Source organism: Lichenostomus cassidix, chromosome 13, assembly GCF_008360975.1.
Source record: "Lichenostomus cassidix isolate B80296 chromosome 13, HeHo_3.0, whole genome shotgun sequence".
NCBI lineage: Eukaryota > Metazoa > Chordata > Aves > Passeriformes > Meliphagidae > Lichenostomus > Lichenostomus cassidix.
Genome location: NC_139494.1, coordinates 17,233,586 through 17,256,253, shown reverse-complemented (window position 1 = coordinate 17,256,253; position 22,668 = coordinate 17,233,586). Strand labels below are relative to the sequence as shown.

Genomic DNA, 22,668 nt, shown 5'->3' with positions numbered 1-22,668 from the left:
CAGAGATTGATGGCTTTGCTATTATGAGGAAATGAGATTCAGGCAAAATGATTGCTGGTTAGTTGGAATATAGAAATCACTTAAGGAAAAAGGTGAAATACTGATGGGGAATGAATGCTTAAAACCCACATATGGACATATTTTAAAAGCTCTTCTGCATAGTCGTTAATGGGAAAGTGAAAAAAAGGGTAATTACTTTCTCGAGCTCAATTTTCACTTTTCCCATAAACACCCCAACTTTTCTAAATGAACTCAAGTGATTTTGCGTGTTTTATGCAGCAATTAAAAAGCAGTCAGGGGGGTCAGAGCACAGAACTCCTGCAGGAGGGAAGGAGTCAGGGGTGGGTAAATAATGCTGTGCTGTGGGCCAGAGGAGCACGGCTGGTGACAAGGATGGCTCCTCTGGGGACTGAGGGGACAACTCTGCCCAGGGAACCAGGAGCATCCCCAGGGATCACCAAATCATTCCCTGATTATTCCTTGGCACAAAAAAAATCAGAAGCAGAGTGTTAAGCACCTAAAAATCAAGATAATCCATTTTACAAGTAAACCTGACAAAAGGAAGAGATCATTTATCTCTGCCTTTCCAGCTGTTACCACATCCATTTCTAAAACATTAATCAGAAGTCAGCGTTAATCCAGAAGCATTTAATTTCCCTTAATGCCTTTAAATGCTGCACTGCCTGTGCTGCTTCCCTTCAGCCCGTGCAGATGGCAGGACAGCTCCTCACAGATCCCAGTCAATTATGTCCTTCACTTCTGTTTTACAAACAGATTGAAATTAATTAAAGTATTGACAAACCGGGAATAAACAGCATTCCACTTATCAAAATAACTCCGTCATATGATTCGTTTATCTGAGGGATTAAAGAAAAAAAAAAATCAAATAAATGGTGGCGGTGGGGTGGGAGGGAAGGGATGAGGTTTTGTCCTTTTGAAACAAAACTCCTGATAACATCACCAGTGCTGCACCTCCGCTCCGTGAATCTCCCGGAGGCTGCAGCGCTCAGAGAATGAAGTGTTTGAAGCAGCTGATAACGCTGATTAAAACCAATTGTCAAGATGAAGCGAAGAAGACAGGCTATTTAAATGTTTTTCAAGTGCCGTGTGTGGGCTGGCAGTCAATCAGCGCTGCTGGGAGAGATCTGCTGGTGGGGAATTGGGATTGCTGGAGCTGCCAGACAGGGGGACCTCGGCAGAGACAGCAGCGATGGACAGAGCCCTGGGACTGAATCCTGGAATATCCTGAGCTGGAGAAATCCACAGTATCATTGATCCAACTCCTCACCTGCACTGACACCCAAAAATCCACCCTGTGCATCCCTGGCAGTGCTGCCCAAAGGCTCCTGGAGCTCTGGCAGCCTCAGGCTGTGCCCATTCCCTGGGGAGCCTGGGCAGTGCCAGCACCCTCTGGGGAACAACCTTTTCCAATATCCATCCCAACCCCTGACACAGCTCCAGCCATTCCTGGGTGCTGTTCCTGTCCCAGAGATCAGAGCTGTCCCTCAGGAGGAGCTCCAGACCCCAGTGAGTTTCCCCTCAGTCTCCTCCAAAAACAATCCCACTGCCCTCAGCTGCTCCTCCATGGCCTCTCCAGGCCTTTCCCCATCCCTGTGTCCCTCCTTGGGAAGCTCTCCAACAGCTTTAGAGATATTTGTTCCCATTGTGGTGCCTAAAGTGCCCCCAGGACTGAGGTGAGGCCCAGAGCCAAACCCCGCCCTGGGACACGAGGGGCTGCAGGTGACAAAGCCAGGGATCCCTGAGCTCTCCTCGGCTGGCAGGAGGAGAATTCAGCAGGAATTCTGGCCTTGGATCAATGGGAATTGGATCTGGGGCTGCAAACTCATCCTGGACAATGAGGTGCTTTATCATGATAAAAATTATAATAATAAAGCTTTATCATGGTGTGAGGCAGAGCGAGGCAGGAGTTTGCTCTTGGGGAATGAGGGAGGAAATAAAGGCAGCCCTGGGCAGCTCTGGGCTCTCCCCAATTCCTGGGGCTCTCCTCTCCTCTCCACATCTGTCTGCTCTCCTGCAGGGCAGGATGAAGCCCTGGCTCTGCTCTCTCCCCACAGCAGATCAAGAGTTACATAATTCCCACCCACACAGCAGCTATCGCTGCAGGGCTGAGGTATGTAAGTACAATCCTCAAAACCCATTAGACTGTCACCTAAAATATAAGCTAAAATTAACTTATGAAATCAGCATGAGATTCAGATCCCAGTGTTTACATGGAGCACAGGCAGCTGCTGCAACTACTTTGTTTTGCCTCTTTTAACAACTTCCACAGGAGAGCCCTTGTGCCACCCAAATGCCACCCTGGCACATCCACCTGGACTCTGCAGCACCTTGGATTATTTTCTGTTCTTTATAATATATTTTCAAGGCTTCAGATTTTGATCCAGCTGTCCCCTTCGTTGGCTGGATATTCCCCTTTTGTGTGCTGAATATTCCCACCTAACACCACTTTGGGGTATGCAGCAGGGGAAGGAGCTGGAGCTGCTGGAGAGTCCAGAGGAGGATGAGCAGAGGGATGGAGCAGCTCTGCTGGGAGGAAAGGCTGGCAGAGCTGGGAATGTTCAGCCTGGAGAGGAGAAGCTTTGGGGTGATATTGGGTTTATCAAACACCACAACAATGAAAAAACCCAAATCTCTGACTTAGGCAGGGGTTTAGACACACTACCCAGCACAGCAGAGCTGTTGTAACAATCATTTCTGCTTTGTAAACGCTGAAGAAAACCAAAGATCAAACCTGCCTTTAATCAGAAGTGTCTTGATCAGCTCCTAATTAGAACTGCTCATCAGAGAGGAGTCCATGCCCTCTGCCAAACTACACAGCAGCTCAGGGATGAACAGAGGATGATGAAAGCTGCACAAAAACAATCCTGACTCTTGGTGAATATTCCAGAATCATAATGTGATTATCCTCTGTTTTCTCAGTGGCTCTTGCCTGTCTCCTCTCACACACCAGGCTGAATGTTCAACAACAAACACCACAGAGTTGTGCTCAGGAGAGCTGGAGGAATGAAGCACCTCATTTCCCAGCAGGATCCTCATTAAATGTCACTAATTTCTCTTCCATATTCTATTAGTGCTGAAGGCAGAGTCCAGGATGTACTTCTGCCCAGGAATGTTTGGAATTTGGTTATTGTACAGAATAATTTTACCCCACAGAGACACAAGAACATCTCCATCACAGCAGGTAAAACTCAAGTTTATCTCAGGAGTTTGGAAACAGGGATGCAGATCCATGACCCCCTCTGGCACAGAGGGAGAAAACAAAGGTTTAGGCTGATGCTAAACCTCCTCTGAGTGCCCAGATTTCCCACAGAAATCTGTGTGGTGCCTCCTGCAATGCCCAGTGCAGAACTGGGGTGCACAGAGCCCACAGCTCTTCAGCTGAGCTGCTGCTCCTGGGCTGAAAGCATTTCTTGTCCTGTCTTCTTATCCCCTTTCCTGTAAAAAAAAAAAAAAAAAACAAAAACAAAAAAAAAAAACCCAAAAAACCCTTCAAAACCTATGCCTAGAGATTTGTTACCCCAAAGATAATCTTGATCAAAACACCCTAAGGCACATCTCACTCCTTCTCAGCATTCTCATCCTGATTTCTCCTTTTCAATCCTTTCTTCCCATCTTTGCCCAAAACTTGGGACTTGCAAGATTTTCAAATCAGAAACCATGAAGCTCCTGCTCTGCTTTTTCAAGCTATATTTGCAGTCAGGAAAATACTGTTAAATGAGAGGCATTTAGTCAAGACCCTTGGAAAGGTCCTGGCATGAGGCTGGGTGTTAAAATCTCCAGGCTGTGCCCTTTTCCCTCTGCTTATTTACACCTTGGACAGCAAAAGACAAATACAGCTATTGGCTGTCTACCTTCTAGTATTTCCTGGAGAGTTTCCCAGTTTCAAGCCTCCAGAGGAATGAAAAAGTTCCTTGCAGTTCCCCCTGCTAATGGAAGGCTTGGCACAGACAGGATAAAACATTGATTTCTGGAGTACATTTTATTTGAGAGTCCCCTGGACCCCCTGTGTGCATCCAAACCATATAAAACCAGTTATGAGCTGAGTTTTACCACAAAGACCAGAGTTTGGTAAAGGTAATTCCAGGGGTGGCAGCCAGAAACCTTCCAGCCCCTGACGTTCACAGCTCGTTTTTTATGGCACTCACATTTTTAATGTGATTTTTATGTCATCACCTCCAGACAGGTGTCCAAGGACATGGAAAGTGCTGGATTCAAGGGCAGAGCACTTAAACTCCTTGTTTTATTTAAACCTCCTTCCCCATCCCCAGCTAAGTGCATGCTCTGAATACTCTCCACCAAGCCCTCATCACAGTTCTCACTTCAAACAAACAAGAGAGGAGGTCGAGGTGCTTTGAGGATGGGAAGTGCAGCCTCTCAGCTCAGATGGAGCCCAGACCCAGCCTGGAGTCTCACCCAGCACATCTCTGCAGCCTGAGAAGCCCTGGGAGTGTTTGTTAATTGTGTTTAATTGTGGCTGAGCAGGGCAGGAGCTCCCAGCAGGAATGTGTTGCTCTGCAGGAGCTCCTGATCCCTAGGAACAGCCTGGGGAGAGGGCAGAGCAGAGGGAGAGGGTCCTTGGAATGACCTGGAAGTGTCTTGGTGGCACCAGGGACTCTCCACTGCCAGGATCTGAGCTCCAGCTCTGATCCCCAGCTGGGAACTGAGGCTGCCTGTCCCAGCTGATCAGCACAGGCTGATCCTGAAAAGCTGTTTCAGGAAAATCTGAAATCTGAAAATCTGAGAGCTGATGCCCTGTAATAAATCATCCCTGATCTGCTGGGGGCTCAGCTCTGTGCCTTCCTCTGCCATGGACTGAAGGGATCATTCTCCACAGCTGGCCTGAGCCCCAAGATTTATTCCCAGGACCATCTCTCACCAGGACCTGGGCACTGTCCTTCTCCACATCTCCCAAAGCAACTCAAGAAATCCTAACTCCCTGAGAGGAGAGCAGAACCAGGAGATTTCCACCACAGCCCATCCCACGGATCTGCCATGACCTCACGTCTGTCCCAGAAGGACCCTCAGCTCTGCTGATGTGACTTTTGGTGGCCCATGGGTCCCACAGCCCCTGTCCTGTCTCTCAGGACCCCCTGACACCCTCCCAGCTCCCTCACTCCCCACCCCTGAGCACTGCTGCTTCAAGAATTCCCAGACAAGAGGACAAACTGAATTCTGCCAGCCTAAGGCTGAGCTCAGCCCTGGAAACTCAAGGAAGGAGCCCTGCAAAGCTCCTGGGCAAAAGCTGGCAATAAGGTGCAGCCCATTCTTGCCAAGCCCTAAAGCCAGGCCTGCCCAGGCTATCCCAAATTTTAGGATGATTTTCACCTCCTTCCCCAGCCTTTTCCAGATCTCCACTCTCTGCCCCTCTGTGCAGAGATGCCAATGCTGAATATGGGACACGAGACATAAAAAGTTCATTTTTACAGCCCAGCTTTCAGCCCAGGGAGGTTTTCTGTGCACAGATTTTTCTGATAAAAGCAGATTATTAAACCTCGCAGGGGTGTGTGATGGGGCTGAGCAAACACAAACAGAGCTGCCCCTCTGCACCCTCCAGGTTTATTTACAGAGTCTCACTCACCCCACTGCTGCCATCAGGGAGCACAACTATTCATGTTAAGGAGCTGGAGCCAGGCTTAAAAACTCCATTAATTAAGTGTTGGCGGAGGTGTTTGGAAAGATGTTCCCATAAATATAGTGCTTTTAAGTGTTTCCCTAGAAACTGAGGAAAGAGTTGAACAATATGAAAAGTACCCAGGCTGATCACTCCCATGCTGGAGGGAGCATTTAGGAAAGAGAACTTTTTTTTCCCCCAAGGTTTTTTTGGCCACTGGAAATTTTTGGCTGGGGCCAGGTGGAGAAGACAGGGTTTGGGAGAAAATCTTCTCAATCAGTTCATTTATCTCTGCAGAAATGCAAGAGCAAACCCCTTTCTGGATGGATGCTGCTGCTATTACAGGAGGATTAGAGTTGATCTTGCCTTGGAAAGGAACAAGGAAAAGAGCTCTAGGCTGGCTGTGGCCTGTTAAATGACATTTTATAGCCTGTTATTTCTCACCTAAACAGAAGTGTGATCAAAGAACTTGCGATAAACAGTGATTTAATGACTCAAAGTGTAGAAGCTGGAGAGGCTTGGAAAAGAGCTTGTGTACACACAGGGATAAACACTTCCACTGCAGCCTGCTGGAGGAACCCTGAGCTGTTTGCTTTCCACCAATCCCCACTGCCAGGGCAATCAGAGCACCCAAACTCTTCCCTAAATCCCTCCCATTTCCTACATTTTGGGTCATTTTGGTGCCTGTTCAAGCACTCAGCCCAGGTTTGTGCTCCTAGGACATCCTGGGGCTCCAGGGATGGGGTTTTGGGTTCCTCTCTCACCCACTCTTGCTCCTCTTTCTCCCAGGTTTGGATGGGGAGAGGAGATCAAGGACCTTCCCTGTCCCTCCCTGCCTGTGCCAAATCCATCCCAGAGCCACCAGCAGCTCCACTTCCTGGGATCCACAGGGAAAAGGAGCCTCCTGAGCAAATCCCAGGATTTGGGATCCACAGGGAAAAGGAACTTCCTGAGCTAGCACAGCAAACTCCAGGATTTAGGATCCACAGGGAAAAGGGGCCTCCTGGAGCAAACTGCAGGATTTGGGATCCACAGGGAAAAGAAGCCTCCTGAGCCAGAACAGCAAACTCCAGGATTTGGGATCCAGAGGGAAAAGGAACCTCCTAAACCAGCACAGCAAATTCCAGGATTTGGGATCCACAGGGAAAAGGAACTGCCTGAGCAAACACAGCAAACTCCAGGATTTGGGACTCATCAAACACCCAATTCCCTCCCAAGGACATGGACAGAGATCTGCTGTCAGGATCAGTGCTCCCCATGCCTGCTTTGGGTTAAAAATGGGATTTTTTTCTTGGCTTCAAAACAAACACAACCAATCCAACCAATTGGATTCCTGGTTCCCTCACCTTGCTGCTCCTTCCTCAAAGTCGAGCTAAGATTAATGAGCTGCACACAGGACTGCTGGAGGGTTTGCACTTTGCAAACCACAAAAACACCTTCAGCAGCAAACCGAGAAAAGCGAAGCTGATAAAGCCAAGTTGGGAAGCAATTAACATCAATCTAAAATTCAGCTGGTTTAGGGGCTCAGCTTAAAAATAAAAAGCAATTACTGCTGTGACAAACTGAAACAATGCATTGTTTTTCCATAGCTGATCTAGCAAAGGGAGTCTGCCTCCACCAGCAGCTACAACAAAAAGGGGTTTGTAAAGCTGTTTACCTGCACTGTGATTTTTTTTTTTTTATTTTTCAGGAGATGTTTCTCCAGACTGTAACAACGTCTCCCCCACACCTGAGGAAGCAAGAACCCTTTATGGAGTGTGAAGTGCTCAGGACACTATCCCAAAATCTGCCTGGAGCACAACTGTGGGATCAATACCTAGCACGTGTGGAAAATCACACTATGAAAAGTCATTTTCCATAAGGGAGGCAGAGGAGTCCTGCAGCTTGATTGGAATAAAGGCAGAGAATCCCTCAGACACTAAGAAAAGCCATTTCAAAGCCATCAGCACTCCTACTCTCACCCACTGAAATGTTTGTGAAGATATTAGCACACATCTCCTATCAGGCTTTAGGGTGATTTTCCTATGGAAACATCAGCCAGCCTGGGAAAATCACCTGGCTGGAAAACCAATCCTGGTTTTGAGCAAAGCTGAGATTCTCAATTTAGTGCAATTTCCCACCTTGGTGTGCTGGGTAAGCAGGAAAGAAAAGGATAGAAAGGTGGGGGGAAAAAAAGTGGGAAAAAGAAAAGGTAAGGAAAAGAGTCGGGGGAAAAGGAAGTCTCAAAAAAATGGGGGAAAATATGGAAAAAATATGGGGGAGAAGGGGTGGGGAAAGGGGGCATGGAAAAGGGGAGGAAAAAAAGGTGGGGGGAAAAAAGAAGGATTAAAAAAGTGAGGGAAAAGGTGGGAAAAAGGGGGTGGAAAAAAAGGTGGTGGAAAACGGGCAGGGAGAAGAGGCAGGGAAAAAAAAGGTGAGGAGAAGGGTGGGAAACAAAGGTGGAGAAAAAAAAGAAAATTCCTCAAGGATGGCCAACAATGCCATGAAGAACTGGTGTAGATAAGAATCCCCCTGTGCTCCAAAAATATCAGGGGGTGAGATTTAGCTGCCATGAGGTCAGGAGGGGCTGTAGAGTCTCTACTTCATTCCTGGCAACATGGAATTCTCTGCAGGGAGATGATGGAAACCTTACCAAAGGTCTAGGAAAGCTTTAACAGCCATTCAAAGGCCATTGCTCACAATTGCAACCTGCACTGCTGAGAGCCCAAGAGAAGCAGAGTTTGGCCTCTCTGGATTGCTTTCACCAAGCTGAGGTTTTTTCATTTCAAACCACTTGACAGGATCTCATTAACCTACTGCCTGTAATAAATGTGCTCAATAACAATCGGAATTAAAAAATCCGATAAAACAGAAACAGGAAAATCCTCGTGGGTCATTTGTTTTTCTGCTCTGGAATTAGAGAAAATGAGGTCTGCCACCTCCCTCGGGCTGTGATGAATGCAAGTTCCCAACTGAACTGTCAAAAATTTCCAGGAATGTCTCTCTAACATCACTCGGCAGCTTTTGCAAAATTCATAACATTTGCTGCTGGGAAGAAATCCTTGACTTTGACACTCATCCAAACACCAGGGTGATGCCACATCCCCAGAGGAGCTCCAGGAGCCTCCAAACCAGGCCCTGCTGCATGAAAATTCCCCTTTTTGTGCAGGAGAATAGGAACTGCCATGGTGGGGTGACTGCTCTGCCCCAGCCCAGCAGCACAGTCCTTCCTCCTACCTCACATTCACATCAAGTTCTTCCATCACAGGCAGCAGGCAGCTGGGAGTTCACTGTCCATAGAAGAGACCTCATCCTGCAGTGGAGAGAGTGGGAAATACAGGGATTAATTCCAGGCTCTCCCAGAAATGCATTTATCCAAGCCATGGATTGGGTTTTTGGCCACCTGGGCACCCACAGGCTCACGTTCAGCTGCTTTAGATCAGGACTTCCAGCTCTTTTCCCATCAGTTTTCCAGCTCTTCCCCAGCCTGGCTGTGCCCATTCCAATCACCTGCACACCTGCAGGACTTCCCCAGGAACTTCCCAACTACCAAAGCTGCAAAAAAACTCGTTTCAACAGAGCCAAGCTGAAGAAAGTTTGCAAAGCCCAGGTGGGAAAACACAAGCAAGGAGGCTTGGTAAATTAGTTTCTGTTTTTACACAAAACTAAAACATTGACTTAGCACTAAATTAAACCAGGTTTCCTGTGACACTCTATTGTGCAGCCTTATGAATGCTTAATAGCAGTGCTGTAATTACAAAGAACGAAATGCTTTGCAGCTTGAGTTAAAATAAATGTTCTTACTTCCAGCCCCGCTCGGTGATGTAAATATTAATGGGCTTTTTAACTCTGTCAAAATTCCATCCTGACTCCAGAGCAATGAATGCACCATCTTAATAATGTGCTTGTGCATTTGCTGCTGTTAATCCAGTGGGGAAAACAGGCTCAGTTTCGGAGCACTGGAGGCTGTTGATTACCCCTTGTGCTTTTTCTCAGGATAAAACCACCACCAGGGCACTGCTCGTGCAAATAATGCCATTGTGGCTCCTTGGCTTCAAAGGGAAATTGGGATTAAACTGCCTGAGCCTTCCCAGACACCACTTTTTGCAATGATTCCCTGCTCTCCAGACCTGGCTCAGTGTTTGCCACCAGGGCTAATTCAGGGTGTGTGGATGAAACATAATTTTGCAAGTAGAATTTGCTGGAGTCAAAAGGATGTTTTTATCAGAGGAGTGGAACAGAGCTTGGTCCCTGTTTGCAGCTTAAACCTTCAGCTGGTGTTTTTTGGGCACTCTGGGATCTGGTGACTCACAAACTGCTGCTGAATTTTGCTAAATAAAGGGGTGAGAGGTCTAGAGATTCCCCTCTGCATCCCTAAGACTTGATCTGCGACTTGAATTTGGAGGAAAATCCCACCCTGCTGTGCTCCTGCTCTGGAGTTCTGCCACAGGACAAAATAGCTGCTGTGGTTTCACTCTTTGGGATATCAGCATAGAGTTAATTCTCATTTCTCCTGCAAAATGGAGGGAAAGCTTTTCAGTGATTTTGTATGTCGAAATTCCAGTTAGGGGGACTCTTTCTCGCTTTATTTTTCTGGGGGAAAAATGTAATTTCAATGTACACTGAAGTTCCACACCATCTTGCTATCATGGAGACTTCTACATTAACTGGAAATTTCTATATAAGAGTAAAAAAAGAGCTGAAAAACAAACCTAAAAAGCTTTGGCTTCAAAGGAAGATTGGGATAAAACTGTATGCAAGGGTAAAAAAAGAATGTAAGGGTATGTAAGGGTAAAAGAAGAACCAAAAAACAAACCTTAAAAACCATTTCCAAAACAGATTTCTTAACCAGAAAAGATTCCTAAAACAGAAAAAACCCTCCACAAATAGACAAAATCCCCAACAAACAAAGCAATCCAGCATGGAAAGGCTGCCCTGGTGGCACTCAGGAATTCAGGAATGATCCAACTGCCCAGCTGAGCTCAACTCCCTCCCTTTGTGACACCACGAAGTCACCTTTGTCACTGTCCTGCCTCTGCCCTTCTCCTCACCCCGCAGGAAATGGGAAAACCCAGTGAGGAGATGGATAAATGGATCTATTTACCCCATTGTGGATCTATTTGCCCCATTGTGGCTTTAAGGCATGAAGATTTCCCCTGTCAGAGCCACGAGGAGCTGGCTGGTGGCCCACAGGTGACACTGTCCCTAGTGTCACTGCCATTGCCCCGTGGGGATGGCAATGTCCCCCAGGTGCCACCCATGGCCACAGCACCCCTGACACATCCTCCATCCCATTTCTCTGCTTCCCACTCAGCCCCTCCAGCTCCACTTGCTGCCAGCGCTGAGCTGATGACAGAGCAGCAGCTGAGTCACTGTGACAAAGTGCCACCCCCATTTCCTGCAGAGCTCCACCACGGTGACACCCCAACAGAGCTCAGGTGGACTGAGCATCCTGACAAACCCATTTTCCCTGCTGATGAACCCACACTGCCCCTCCTGCCCTGGGAGGGATGGATTGGAGCTTTGAACCAAACCAGCAGCAGGGTGGAAAAGGCTCTGGAGGCAGAAATTCCTGCAGGAATGCCACAGAGGAGATTGGTGACAACTGAGCATATGGCAGAGGATGGAGGAACACGAGCCTGGAGCGCTGATCCCACAGTGAACACAGGAAGAGCAGGTGGCAGCTTTTCCAAGCCTCATTTCCCCAGCAGTGAAGAAAGAATGGAGTCTCACACACACCTTTCCCACTGGGTGCAGTTTGATTGTGAGCCAAGCACAGCTTTTCCTTAAAAACAACAACATTCCTTGGCTGAGACTGAGAGATTCTTCCTTAGCCAAGGCTGAGGGACTTTTCATTCATCACAGACCCTCAGCTGCTGAATTAATGCTGATGAAATCCATGGAATTAATTCCATTAGACACAAACCTTGTCCATCAGGAGTTTAGAGAGCAAAGGGGTTCACTGTGAACCTCACAACTCACTGGGGTCTCCCTTACCCTTTTGGGTCTCTGGTCACTGTGAAAATCATTTGTAAATCACTCTAGGTCAATTTTAACTCTATTTTCCTTTGCATTTTCCCTCCCTGTAGTAAGGAGCAGAGTGAAGCTGCCATTGAACTTTCTTTAGTTGCACTTTTACAACATCCAATTAAAATCCCTTCTGCCAATCCCTTTGGAGACAACTCCAAGTGATCGAAATTACCCATTTGTGACACACTCTGCTGCACCACAGAGGAGGGAGGGGGATGGGAAAATAAACTAAATTCACTTTCTGAGTGTCTCATGCTCTCAGTGAAAATTTGGATTTATCACTGAGTGACTTTGTTCTTCTCTTGGTAAGAGTAAGGTAAAAAAATCCCCTTTATAATAATCCCTTGCCAGCTTCCTAGAGCAGAGTGTGGTGTGCAGTGATGATAACTCTGATTTCAGTGCTGTTTTTTCTGGGGTAACACAGAGTCAAAGATGTCACACATGTTTAGAAAACTTGTTCAGCCTTCCCCTGGCAAGTGCTGTGCTCCACATCTCAGACAGGAGCTCTGGGAAGTGCAGGAGTCATTGAGCTCCCATCCAGTGTGTGATTCCAGCAGAACCACTCTGACATAAATAAAACTTCCATCTAAATCTGGGATTTCAAGAGGCTCCTCACTTTCTGTACAGAACATCTGCCAAATAGAAGATGGGATTGAATAAAAAAAAAAGCTGTTGCTCGATTCCCTCCACATTTCACATTTGGGGTTGTGATTTTCCTCACAGCTCCATCATTATCAGAGAAAATGAAGTTGTTAGCAGAGGTTAACTGGACCAGATCTTCCCAGCCCACATGAAAGGGATATTTTTGGAGTGACAATCACCTCAATCCACAGATCATTTCTTGCTCATTGCTGCAGAGCAGTCCAACACCCTCCAAGGGCTGTCAGACAATATCCTGCCCATGACAACGCTTCAGGAATAGGAAATATCAAAGTGATTCATCTTGATCACTCCAGATAAAATGGCTTTATTTCCACCCAGCTCTGGCAAAGGCACTGCCCCCTCCCACAGCTCCTCTTGCCTTCCCTGTCCCTGCTGCCTCTGTTCTCCCCATGAAGGACAAAGCTGATAAGGAGTCCCTCAGTTGTCAGCAGAGACAGATTGCTGGGCTGATTTTCATCCAGCAGCTTCCAATGGAGCAGTTTGCTTAAACAGGGAGAAATTAAAAGAGAGAGACGTGACACATCACCCAAAAAATAAAATGGAGTTCAGCTTGAAACAGAAAACACTGAAGAGATGTCTTGAAACAGAAAACACAGAAGAGATGTCTTGTCACTGGAAGGTTATTTTTCAGAAAAGCTCTTTAACTCAGAGGAAAAGTCTCTGGCTTGACCCCCCAAACCAGAGTTCAGGGAGCTCCCAAGGGATGCCACAGTCCCGGGTGGCACTGGGGTGACAGTGGCAGCCACACGTTGGGTGCAGAGAGGCTTTTCTCAGTGCCAGCCTGCCCTTCTGAGCCCCTGCTGTGCCCTCTGTGCCCCTCAGCCTCACAGCAGGCTGCTCTGCCCTGCCAGTGTTGAATTCCATCCTCGAGTACCAAAATAGTGCCAGCAGGCAGCACAGTCCCCAGGAAAGGACACGGGGAGGAAGCTGTGCTGTGCCTACCTGCTCTCCTGGATCAAATATTCCCAGCAGCAAAGTTCCCTCGGGCTGCCCAAGGGTGACTTTGCTCCAGAGCAGAGCCATCTGCAGCAGGTCTGTGCTGTGCTGCTGTGAGGGGAGAGGAGCAGCTGTAAAACTGAATTATCTGCTGTTTCAGGGCATTGGGAGCTCTCAGAGCTCGCTGCTCACCTTCAGCAATTGCTGCAGCTTTGGCATCCAAACCAACCTTCAGCTGCACTCTCACACCTCAGCCAGGGGAAACAGCCCAGGCGAGAGCCTGGCTCTCCTAAAAACCAAAATATAGTGAGAGAAGTCAATTAATAGCTGAGGGCAAGAGGGATGGCTGAGTCCTTTGTCCCAACCTCTTTGCTCATATGCCATAAATCATCCTCATAACTTACTTTTTCCTTCCTAAAAACACTTTCCAGCTTTTCTTCTCCTCACACCAGCACCAGGGTGTGGAAACTGCTGCCCCAGCAAGGCACCAGCTGTGCTTTCTGTGTCAAATCAATCATTGGTTTGCACAGCCACGTGGACTAGAGATGCTGGTGAATGTGGGAATCCCTCAGCTTCCCATGGGGGTGCTGTGAGCTGCTGGTCACTCCCAGTCAGCTGCTGGTCACTTCCAGTCAGCTGCTGGCCATTCCCAGTGAGCTGCTGGCCATTCCCAGTGAGCTGCTGGCCATTCCCAGTGAGCTGCTGGTCACTCCCAGTGAGCTGCTGGTCACTCCCAGCTCCCAGTGAGCTGCTGGTCACTTCCAGCTCACTGGAGGAGTTTTGGGATGCTCAGCACCCTCCCAGCTCAGCCCCTGGGGCTGCCCAGCATCCTCACTGTCACCAGTGCCTTGTTTGAAAAGCTGCCTTGCTCCAAAGCCAAAGGAAATGATCCCTGCAAGAGGCACATTCCCATGGATATTCCACATTCCCATGGATATTCCACATTCCCACGGATATTCCACATTCCCACGGATATTCCACATTCCCATGGATATTCCACATTCCCATGGATATTCCATATTCCCAGAGACACTGCTGTGCTGCTCTGAGCCAAGCCAGCAGCTGCCACCTCGGGAGAGCCAAGGGACAGAGCAGTGACAGGAGACATCTCCCTCCTGGGCAGTGCTGAACATCCCAGGGATTGCCTGTGGTCACTCCCAGCTGACCACACCTCCATCCATGAATTCCTAGCTTTCCCAGCTGCACAGAGCAGCCTGTGTCACCCATTTCTGTCCCTCTCCTGCCTGCCAACCCCCCTGGGCAGCAGGGGAAAGGTGGATGAGTGAGCCAGGAAAATCCCTCACTGCAGAGAGGATTCATCCCCAGCCCAACGGGAAGGGCTTGAGCACAACTTACCTTCCCCACCACCTTCAATCCTGCCCTGTTTCCTACCCAGGTTTTTGAGGGTGGATTTGTCCCACTCCCCATCTGGAGGGCAGAGACAACTCTGGCTTTGTTGTGCTGGAATGAAATGCCTCTGGTTGGTTTTTATTGCTGCCATAAGCTGCCTTTGCAGGCTGTGGAACAGGAAATCAGCTCCTGCTTTGAAGCTCAGCGCCAGGAGCAAGTTTATGGCTCTGCAAGCTCTGGACTTCAGCAGGAACAGGAGGATCTCCTGGCCTGGGTGGCTGGGTAGCTCTGACTGAGAAATCAGTCAGGTTGTGCTGGATGACACCATCTGTGATTTCAGCTCTGCTTTGAATCTCCAGCATTAAAGATTCCTCGTTGCCTGACCCAGCTGGGTGTTTTTGGGAAGCTTTGGGGTGCATCTGCCTGAAAACTTTGCAGCAGAAAACATCACAGAGGCTTGGAAATTTCTAATCCATGGCAAGAAGAGCTCCAGGCACAGATCTGCAGGAGCACAGATACACAAACAACCCCAAACCCACACAAACAACCCCAAAACACCCAAACAAACCTTCCAAGCCTCTGCTGATGTGTTCAGCTTCTTTTAAAACTAAATTACCAAAAGAATCCTTCTCAGATGGTTAGAAGTGAAGACAGCAAGCTAAACCTGGAGCTGTGACCCTGCAGGTTGTCTCAGTGGGCTGAGAGCTTCTGGAGCTCCTGCTGGGAAGGGGGAAGAGGATAAATGAGCTGATGGGGGAAGCTGCTGACAAATGGTGATTTCCAAAGCAGGAGTGCCTGGGTGGGCTGGGAATTGTCATCAGCCAGACTGCCCAGGTGACAGGAGCTCCCAGACACCTGGCACCAGGCACCAGGCAGGGCTGAGCTGGCCCAGGGCTCATTTTCCATGTTTCACACAGAACAGGTCTGTCTGCCAGCTCACACACTGGCAACAAGTGCATTTCCCAAATTCTGATCGTTTCAGGCTGCTGCTGGCTGGGCAATGGCTCTGGGCTGGTTTCTGCCAGGCTGTCTGGGATGAGCCCTGGGAATGCCATCCTGCTGGGAAGGGCATTTTCCCAGTGCTGCTGCTCCCTCCAGCTCTGCAGGGAGTCAGCAGCTGAGCTCAGGGCAGGACCTGAACGCTGAAGGCTTCGCCTCCTTCCTGGTGATACTGGAGGGATTTTGGGTGATGCAGTGGGATTTGGGATGGATGAACAGAGGATGGGATGGATTAAAGCAGGAATTACCCTGGACCAGACCAGCTCTACAGGTTCAGGGTTATTCCCCATCAGATGCAGAAGAAAGGATGATTTGGCCAAGGATGTGATGTCCATTCTACAGGACATCCCAGAATTCCAGGATCAGTGAGGCTGGAAAAGCCCTCCAAGGTCATCCAATCCAAGTTGTCCCCAATCCCCACTTTGTCCCCAATCCCCACTTTGTCCCCAGCCCAGAGCACTGAGTACAACCTCCAGGGGTTGCTTGGAGAGGAAATATTTCCTGGAGTGGATCGTGGCAGCTCTTTGTGAGAAGCAAACAGGAAAAAAGCCAGAGCAGGAACATATGAGGAGACAGACGTTCAATGCACAGAAATGAAGAGTTTAGACAAAAATCTCCTGGTTTTTTTTCACAGAGCTGAAAACAGGGAGATCAGCAGAAGGAAGGATGGAAACAGAAGGGAAGGAGAACCAGCAGCTCACAAACCTGCAGCACCTCAAACCCTGTGGGGCAGGCTTGGGGCAGAGGTCACAGCTGTGCAAAAATACTGAAGGAAAATGTGTCCAAAAATACAGAAAAAAAGGGGAAGCAGGTGGCTGTGGATTTATGGTAAAAGTTGAGGAATTGTCAGAAGGCAGTGAGAGCTGCTGACAAATCTTCAGACTGCAGAAGAGGTTGATTTTGAACATATTGCTAAGAAAAGAAATAATTAAAATGAGGAAGATCAGCTGGAAAATATTTAAGTTGTTGACCACTATTTAAGAAAAGAAATTTCCAATAAATACTTAAAAATTTGGACTCAATGGTCTTGGAGGTCTTTTCCAACCTGAAGGATTTTGTGATTCTGTTTTATTTTGGGGACTTTGTTGTGTGGTGATGAAGTTTTCCATCCCCATAGATCAAACAGCCATTACTCATTTGGTCACTTCCAAATTAGCAAGTGCAGATAATGGCAAATTTGTCTTTACAAAGAGTTTTAAAGAGCTGGGTAAGGAAATTTGCACATGGTTGGTCTTGATTTTCAGTAATCTTGGACAATCAGAGTTAATGAAAAGAAGTGTCAATATTTGGCAAGAATAAAGGGGCTAATCGAGGTAATTATAGTCCTATCAATCCAAGACTGCTCTCCAGCACTGGAATAAAATTGCTCCTTAAGAATACAATTCATGGAGAATTAAAGAGAGGGAATAGAATTTGGCAAATCAGTAAGAATTAGAGGAGAAAAAAATTTGCCTTCTTGATATTTTCAGTGCTAATCAACAACAACACTGATACAATAAATTGCTGTTTTCTCTGATTCCAGCAGAGCATTTGATTTGGGATTACCTTTGGGTTTGACACAGGACAAAACCAACTCTTGGGCAGAATCAAGAGGACTCTTGGGCAGAATGAAACCCAGGGTAGTGAGAGAAACCATCCTGTGCTGTGAGATTCCATAAACAGAGAGCAGAGTTTGGGGTCTCTGGGGCACTTCAGGGGCAGCCAGGGGGGTGAGGATGGAGTGCAGAATCCAGAAGGATGAGAATTTATCCAGCATTTCCCTGCCAGTCCCTGATTCCAGCCCTTCGTTCCTCCAACACAGCAGGATTCCCTGGAGGATTCAGGGGATGCAGTGGGACTGAGAGCTGTTGGCTTTCCTGGCACACGTGAGCTGCCAGAATCTCACTGCCTGTCTCTGCAGGAGAAACTCCTGATGCTCACACCATGGAATTGTGGAGATTTGGTGCTTAAAATAGCAGGGAGAAGGTAAAAACTAGCCCTGTGAGACACACCTGTGCTCGAGGAGCAGAGCTTTCCTTTCCCCCTCCTGTGAGAGGAGAGAAAAGAACTGCTCTGAACCCCCTGAGGATTCAAGCTCTTTCAGATGGGATTTAACTCCTCGGGAGAGCACTTTGGAGCTTTTGTTCAGCATTTCACCCAAACTCAGAGAGAGCAGTGAGTGCCACTTGAGAGCCCTGTGTTCCCTTCATTGCTGGGATGAAGGGAAGCACTTCCCAAAATAATCCCTGCTCACCCCAGGCACTTCCCAAAATAATCCCTGCTCACCCCAGGCACTTCCCAAAATAATCCCTGCTCACCCCAAGCTCTCCATGTCCAACTGCTGGCATTCAGGGAGAAATAGCCAACTGCACCAGGCTCTCTAATTACAGCCTGACCTGCTGCTAATGAGGGTTTGATGAACCCACTGCTGCTGCTTTATTGCACTAAATAAATAAAATCCACTCTGCCCTGGCACTGTTTGCATTTCCCATTTCCCATTCAGTCCCATTCAGTGCCAGCCCTGCCTTCAGTAGAGGGGAGGGAATCACACCTGGACAGCAGCAGAAAATAGTCTGTAATTCCATGGAATTTCTGCATGGAAAAGGTGGATAAACACTGCAGGGAGGTGTGGAGTCCCCAGCCCTGCAGGTGTCACCTGGAGGTGGCAGGGAGGCTGGAAATCCTCTTAATTCACAATATACTTTGGGCCATTTTCCACCAAAATTCCTTCACTTTCACCTGTTGAATTCCTTTCTGTCCTGGTCTCAGTTCTTGTGCCAAACCCTGAATATCCACCAGCTGGGGCTGAGCTTGCCCAGCTCTGAACAACTGCAGAGACTCCAAACTGGGAAAGCAAAATTGGGTAAATTTTCTGTAAAAAAAAGGTGCAGAAGGGAATTCAGACCTTGCCCAGCACATCTCCAGAATTCCCTTTTTTTTCCCCCAGGCTCACACCTGGCAGGGCAGGGAAGCACAGGGACAGCAATGCACCACTGGAAACTGGGAGCTGTTTATTAAAAAACCCCAAAATGGGCTTTAAAATGGTAATTTCCTGTTTGTTTGCACTCCCTTTCTGGAGGACAGCGATGCACAGGGGTGGAGGAGTAGCTGCAGCCTACAGATGCAGTTTGAAGCTGCTTTTAAAAACTTCCATGTGGGTGTTTGCCAAAGGAGCTTTTTTATTTTTTCCCCCATATTTTATTTTCTTCCCTGCTCGTGGAACGACTGACTTTTATTCATATTTACACAGTCCGTCAGGAAGCAAATGAAAAACTTGTCCTGAGGAGCTGAAAAGTATTAAATTAGGCAAAAGTAAATGTTCTTGCTGGAAAACATCTTCCAGGTGTGGCTGCCTGACTCCTTGCACCCAAAGCTGCAGCTTTGAAGAATAAAAGAATAAAAGAGCCTGGGGAGGAGGAAAGGAATGTCACTGATCTTTAAAAAAAACCAGATTTTGCTCTCAAGCAAAAGCTGCTGGAGAGACATTTCAGTCACCTGGATGTTTTTCCCAGGGTTTGAAGGGAAATCAGGGGAGAATCTCAGACCCCAAAATGATGTGAAGCCAAGGGAGATTCACAGTCATCACTACTGATCATTTGTCTTTTTGGTCTTTTTTTTTCATCCCTATTTTCCATTCTTGGGAAAACTCTTCAGGGTGAGAGTTGCTTTTTCCTCCAGATAAATCCAAGGAAATTCTGATTTGGGTTTCCCTGAACTCTCCCAACCCCTCTGTCCCTCACCAGCACTCTTTGCTCTCCCCAGTCCTTTCAGATCTCTCCACATTTATCATCACACACTCTTCTGCTCAGCGTTTATTTTACCCTAAACTCCCCTGACTCCAGCAATGCTGCACTTTTTAGTGGGTCCTAAGTTGCCTTTTCAAGAAATTATTCCTTTGAGGAAAAAAAAACCCACCCACCTTAACTATAGAGTTGGTTCTCCCACTGCATTAATTCTATTAATTAATTCTATTTCCTTCACTCTAATTAAATATGATTTCTACCAGCATGAGAAATCCAGCTCGCTGTGGCCAGATCCTCTTTGTAAATCCCTTAGGAATTAACTGTAGCTCAGATTTTGGAGTGCTGATATCAATATATTGATTTTTATCCAAAAAGGAGGTGCTGCACTGGGACAACCCCACCATCCTCAGCTGCCTCTGGAAGCTTCTCCAGCCATAATATAACTTAAAACGACGGTGATAAAGGATAAATAATCATTTAAAAAAGGCTGTTGAGCACATGGTTTACAGCAGAGGCTGGAAGGGCCAGGCAAGGTCACAGTGTCTGCAGTTTGCTGCTAAAAGGGGATTTATAGTGGTTGGATCCTCTGTAATAACCCTGCCTGCACACCTCACCTCCCTGAGATCTTTCCTAATAGCCCAGCTGAAGCACCAAAGCGTTTTTGTGGGATTTGTCACAACTTAGGGCTCCTCAAGGTCACTGCACAGCAGAGCAGCCTGTTGTGGGTGAGACTCTTCACTGGGATTGAGAAAGGACTGAGAAATCATGAATTTCTTGATCTGTGCATTTGTCCCATGGGGGGTCTGGATCTTGGCTGCATCCATTGCACCCCTGACCTTGCAGATCCCAGATGTGATCCCCATTTGAACTGACCTGCCCAGAGCAGGCTCATTTCTGCACCAGTTCTGCTGGAGCCCTTCTCTTCCTTGTCCTCCTTCTTTTTCCTTCTCCTCTTCCTCCTCATCCTCCTCCTTCTCCTCCTTCTTTTTCCTTCTCCTCCTTGTCCTACTCCTCTTCCTCCTTCTCCTCCTTCTCCTCCTTCTCCTCCTTCTCCTCCTCCTCCTTCTCCTCCTCCTTCTTCTCTTCCTCCTCCTCCTCCTCCTCCTCCTGCTGCTCTGGTGGAGTGGAACAAGGGCAGAAATCCTGGAGAGCCCTCTGAGCCTCTCATTTATCCAGAGCTGCCCTAAAGCTTTCCAGCATCACTGAGCTCTTCCTTCCCCTCCCTTTGTGTTCCCACAGCAGGGCCAGGCTGTCCCCGAGGTGTCCCCAGAGCTGTGAGGGGTTTGTTGGGCTGTTGAGCACCAGCAGGAGCTGTCAGTGGGGTCTGGGAGCTCCCCTGGCTGCAGGGCCAGGTTTTGATGTCTGTGCTGGCAGCAGAGAGGGTTTTATTGCTGGAGCAGTCATTCCAGGCTCTGTTTGAGGAGGGAGGCACAGGTTGGACTCCAATTCCCTTCACCTTCACCATCCTGTCCCCTCTGCCTCATGCAGTGCCTTGGCTGCTCCCCCATTTCCCTTCCCTCCTCATTCCAAGCAGCAGACACTGGATTTTCCCTTTTTGGTGGCAGGAAATGCCCTCAGGCCCTGCTGTGGGTGATGCAGAAGGGAAGTTTGAGCTCACAGAGCACAACTCACTGTCCAGGGCAGGCAGGGACACTGAGCCCCAGGTGCTGCTGAGAACAGCTCAGCTCTGGTCACACCAATTCCCTGGAAATGTGTTCCCTCGAGGAATTCAGCAGCAGCAATCAGATGTTTCCCCCCACAACCCATCCTGCTTTTCATCCCAGCTCATCAGAAATTGGGATGAGGTTGGGGAAAGGGCAGGGGAGAGAGAGGCTGAGATGTGAGGAGGGAACGAATCCAGCCTCGGCAGAGGAACTGACGGTGCAGTTTTTGCCCTGCTTATTTTACAGTAAATAAAGAATTAAGGAAGATTGCTGGAAATGTGTCCATTCAGGCAGCAGCTGAATTTCCTGTGAATTGCTTGGGGAGTGAGGGAGGAGGGAAAAGTGTGGAGACATCACAAAGAGCCGTGAGTGACTGGTGACTCCCAAACCCTGACTCTGCACAAGTGCTGCTAATGATAGAAATGGAGATGTGCTCTCATAAAAACCCTATTTAGTCACTGAGGGAGAGCATAAAAAATAAATCCATCTCCAAGGGAGATGGGGAGTGCAAAGTAATTTGTCATGGTATTTGTTTGGGAGGAAGGAAGAACATCCAGGCTCTGCTCCCCAGGTTTTCCCTGCACCAGTGCAGCCCCAGTTCTCCCAGTGACTCCCAGTGCCCAGGGACTGGAGTGAGGAATGGCCTTGCCAAGGCCCCCTGTGGAAAGGAGCAGCACAAATCACAGAATTACTGAATGGATTGGGTTGGGAGAACATTAAAGCTCATCTATTCCATGGCAGGCACATCTTGCACTGTCCCAGGTTGCTCCAAGCCCTGTCCAGCCTGGCCTTGGACACTGCAGGGATCCAGGAGCAGCCACAGCTTCTCTGGGAATTCCATCCCAGCCCTCCCAATTCCCTCCCAGGAGTTTTCTCCCAATATCCCATCCAAACCCACTCCATCAGCTGAAGCCATTCCCTGTGTCCTGTCACTCCAGGCTCTTGTAAAAAGTCCCTCCCCACCTTCCTGGCTCCCTCCAGGTTAACCCTGTCACCTGCCAAGCCTGCCCTTGTTTTTCACCTCCCAGGCAGTCCTGGGTTCCCTGGCAGGGGAAGCTGCTGGGAAACCAGGAGAGATAATTTGGATTTTCATCCTGGATGCACTCGGGAAGAGGGGAGGAGAAGCTGTGCCAACGTCACCCCTGGCAGAGCCAGCCGTGGCAACCAGCAAGAAGTGACACCCAAACAGGGAAGCAGGAAACCCTGAGCTGAGCCAATCTCCTGCCCTGTTATCTCCACCTTTGGTTTATTGTGTTTAACCAGGCTTTTGATCTGGAGGAAGAACATCCGAAGGGAAAACAGCACCGAAATCTTTTTGTCAGCAGACAAGAATCAACTCTGCAGATCCAATAAAACCTCAGGACAACAGCAAGTCAGCAGAGCCAGCAAACAGCTTTTCTTTGTCATCTCGGCTTTTTCGCAGAAAATCACATTACACTGAAATCAGACTCTTCCCCACAGGAAGTTTCCATTTGTCACTTAAAAAAACCAACTCACTACCAAAAAAACCTGCTAGGTCTGTCATGCAGTTGGTTCAGCTCTGTATTTCTTTTCAGGTTGTAAAACAGACTCTGAGGCCATGGGGAGAAGAATCAGATGGAGAGAAAGGCTGGGGGAGACCCTGAGGAGCTGTTTGAGCAGACCCAGCCGTATTTTAAGCTGCTGTGGATGACACCTGGAGATGGAGATTCCA

The 22,668-nt window shown here is 48.2% G+C and overlaps 1 protein-coding gene across 3 annotated transcripts in view; it reads right to left on the bottom strand.

Moving 5' to 3' along the window:
- HTR4 (5-hydroxytryptamine receptor 4) overlaps positions 1-22,668 on the bottom strand; it is a 62,622-nt gene that overhangs the window by 31,602 nt on the left and 8,352 nt on the right. For all 3 annotated transcript variants that reach the window (XR_014854954.1, XM_085074050.1, XM_085074051.1), the window contains exon 2: positions 8,849-8,924. Coding sequence is in view for 2 of the 3 variants with exons in the window: in XM_085074050.1 (XP_084930176.1) it covers positions 8,849-8,874 (26 nt within the window). In the remaining variant the exon portion in view is untranslated. The remainder of the gene's footprint in view (positions 1-8,848; positions 8,925-22,668) is intronic.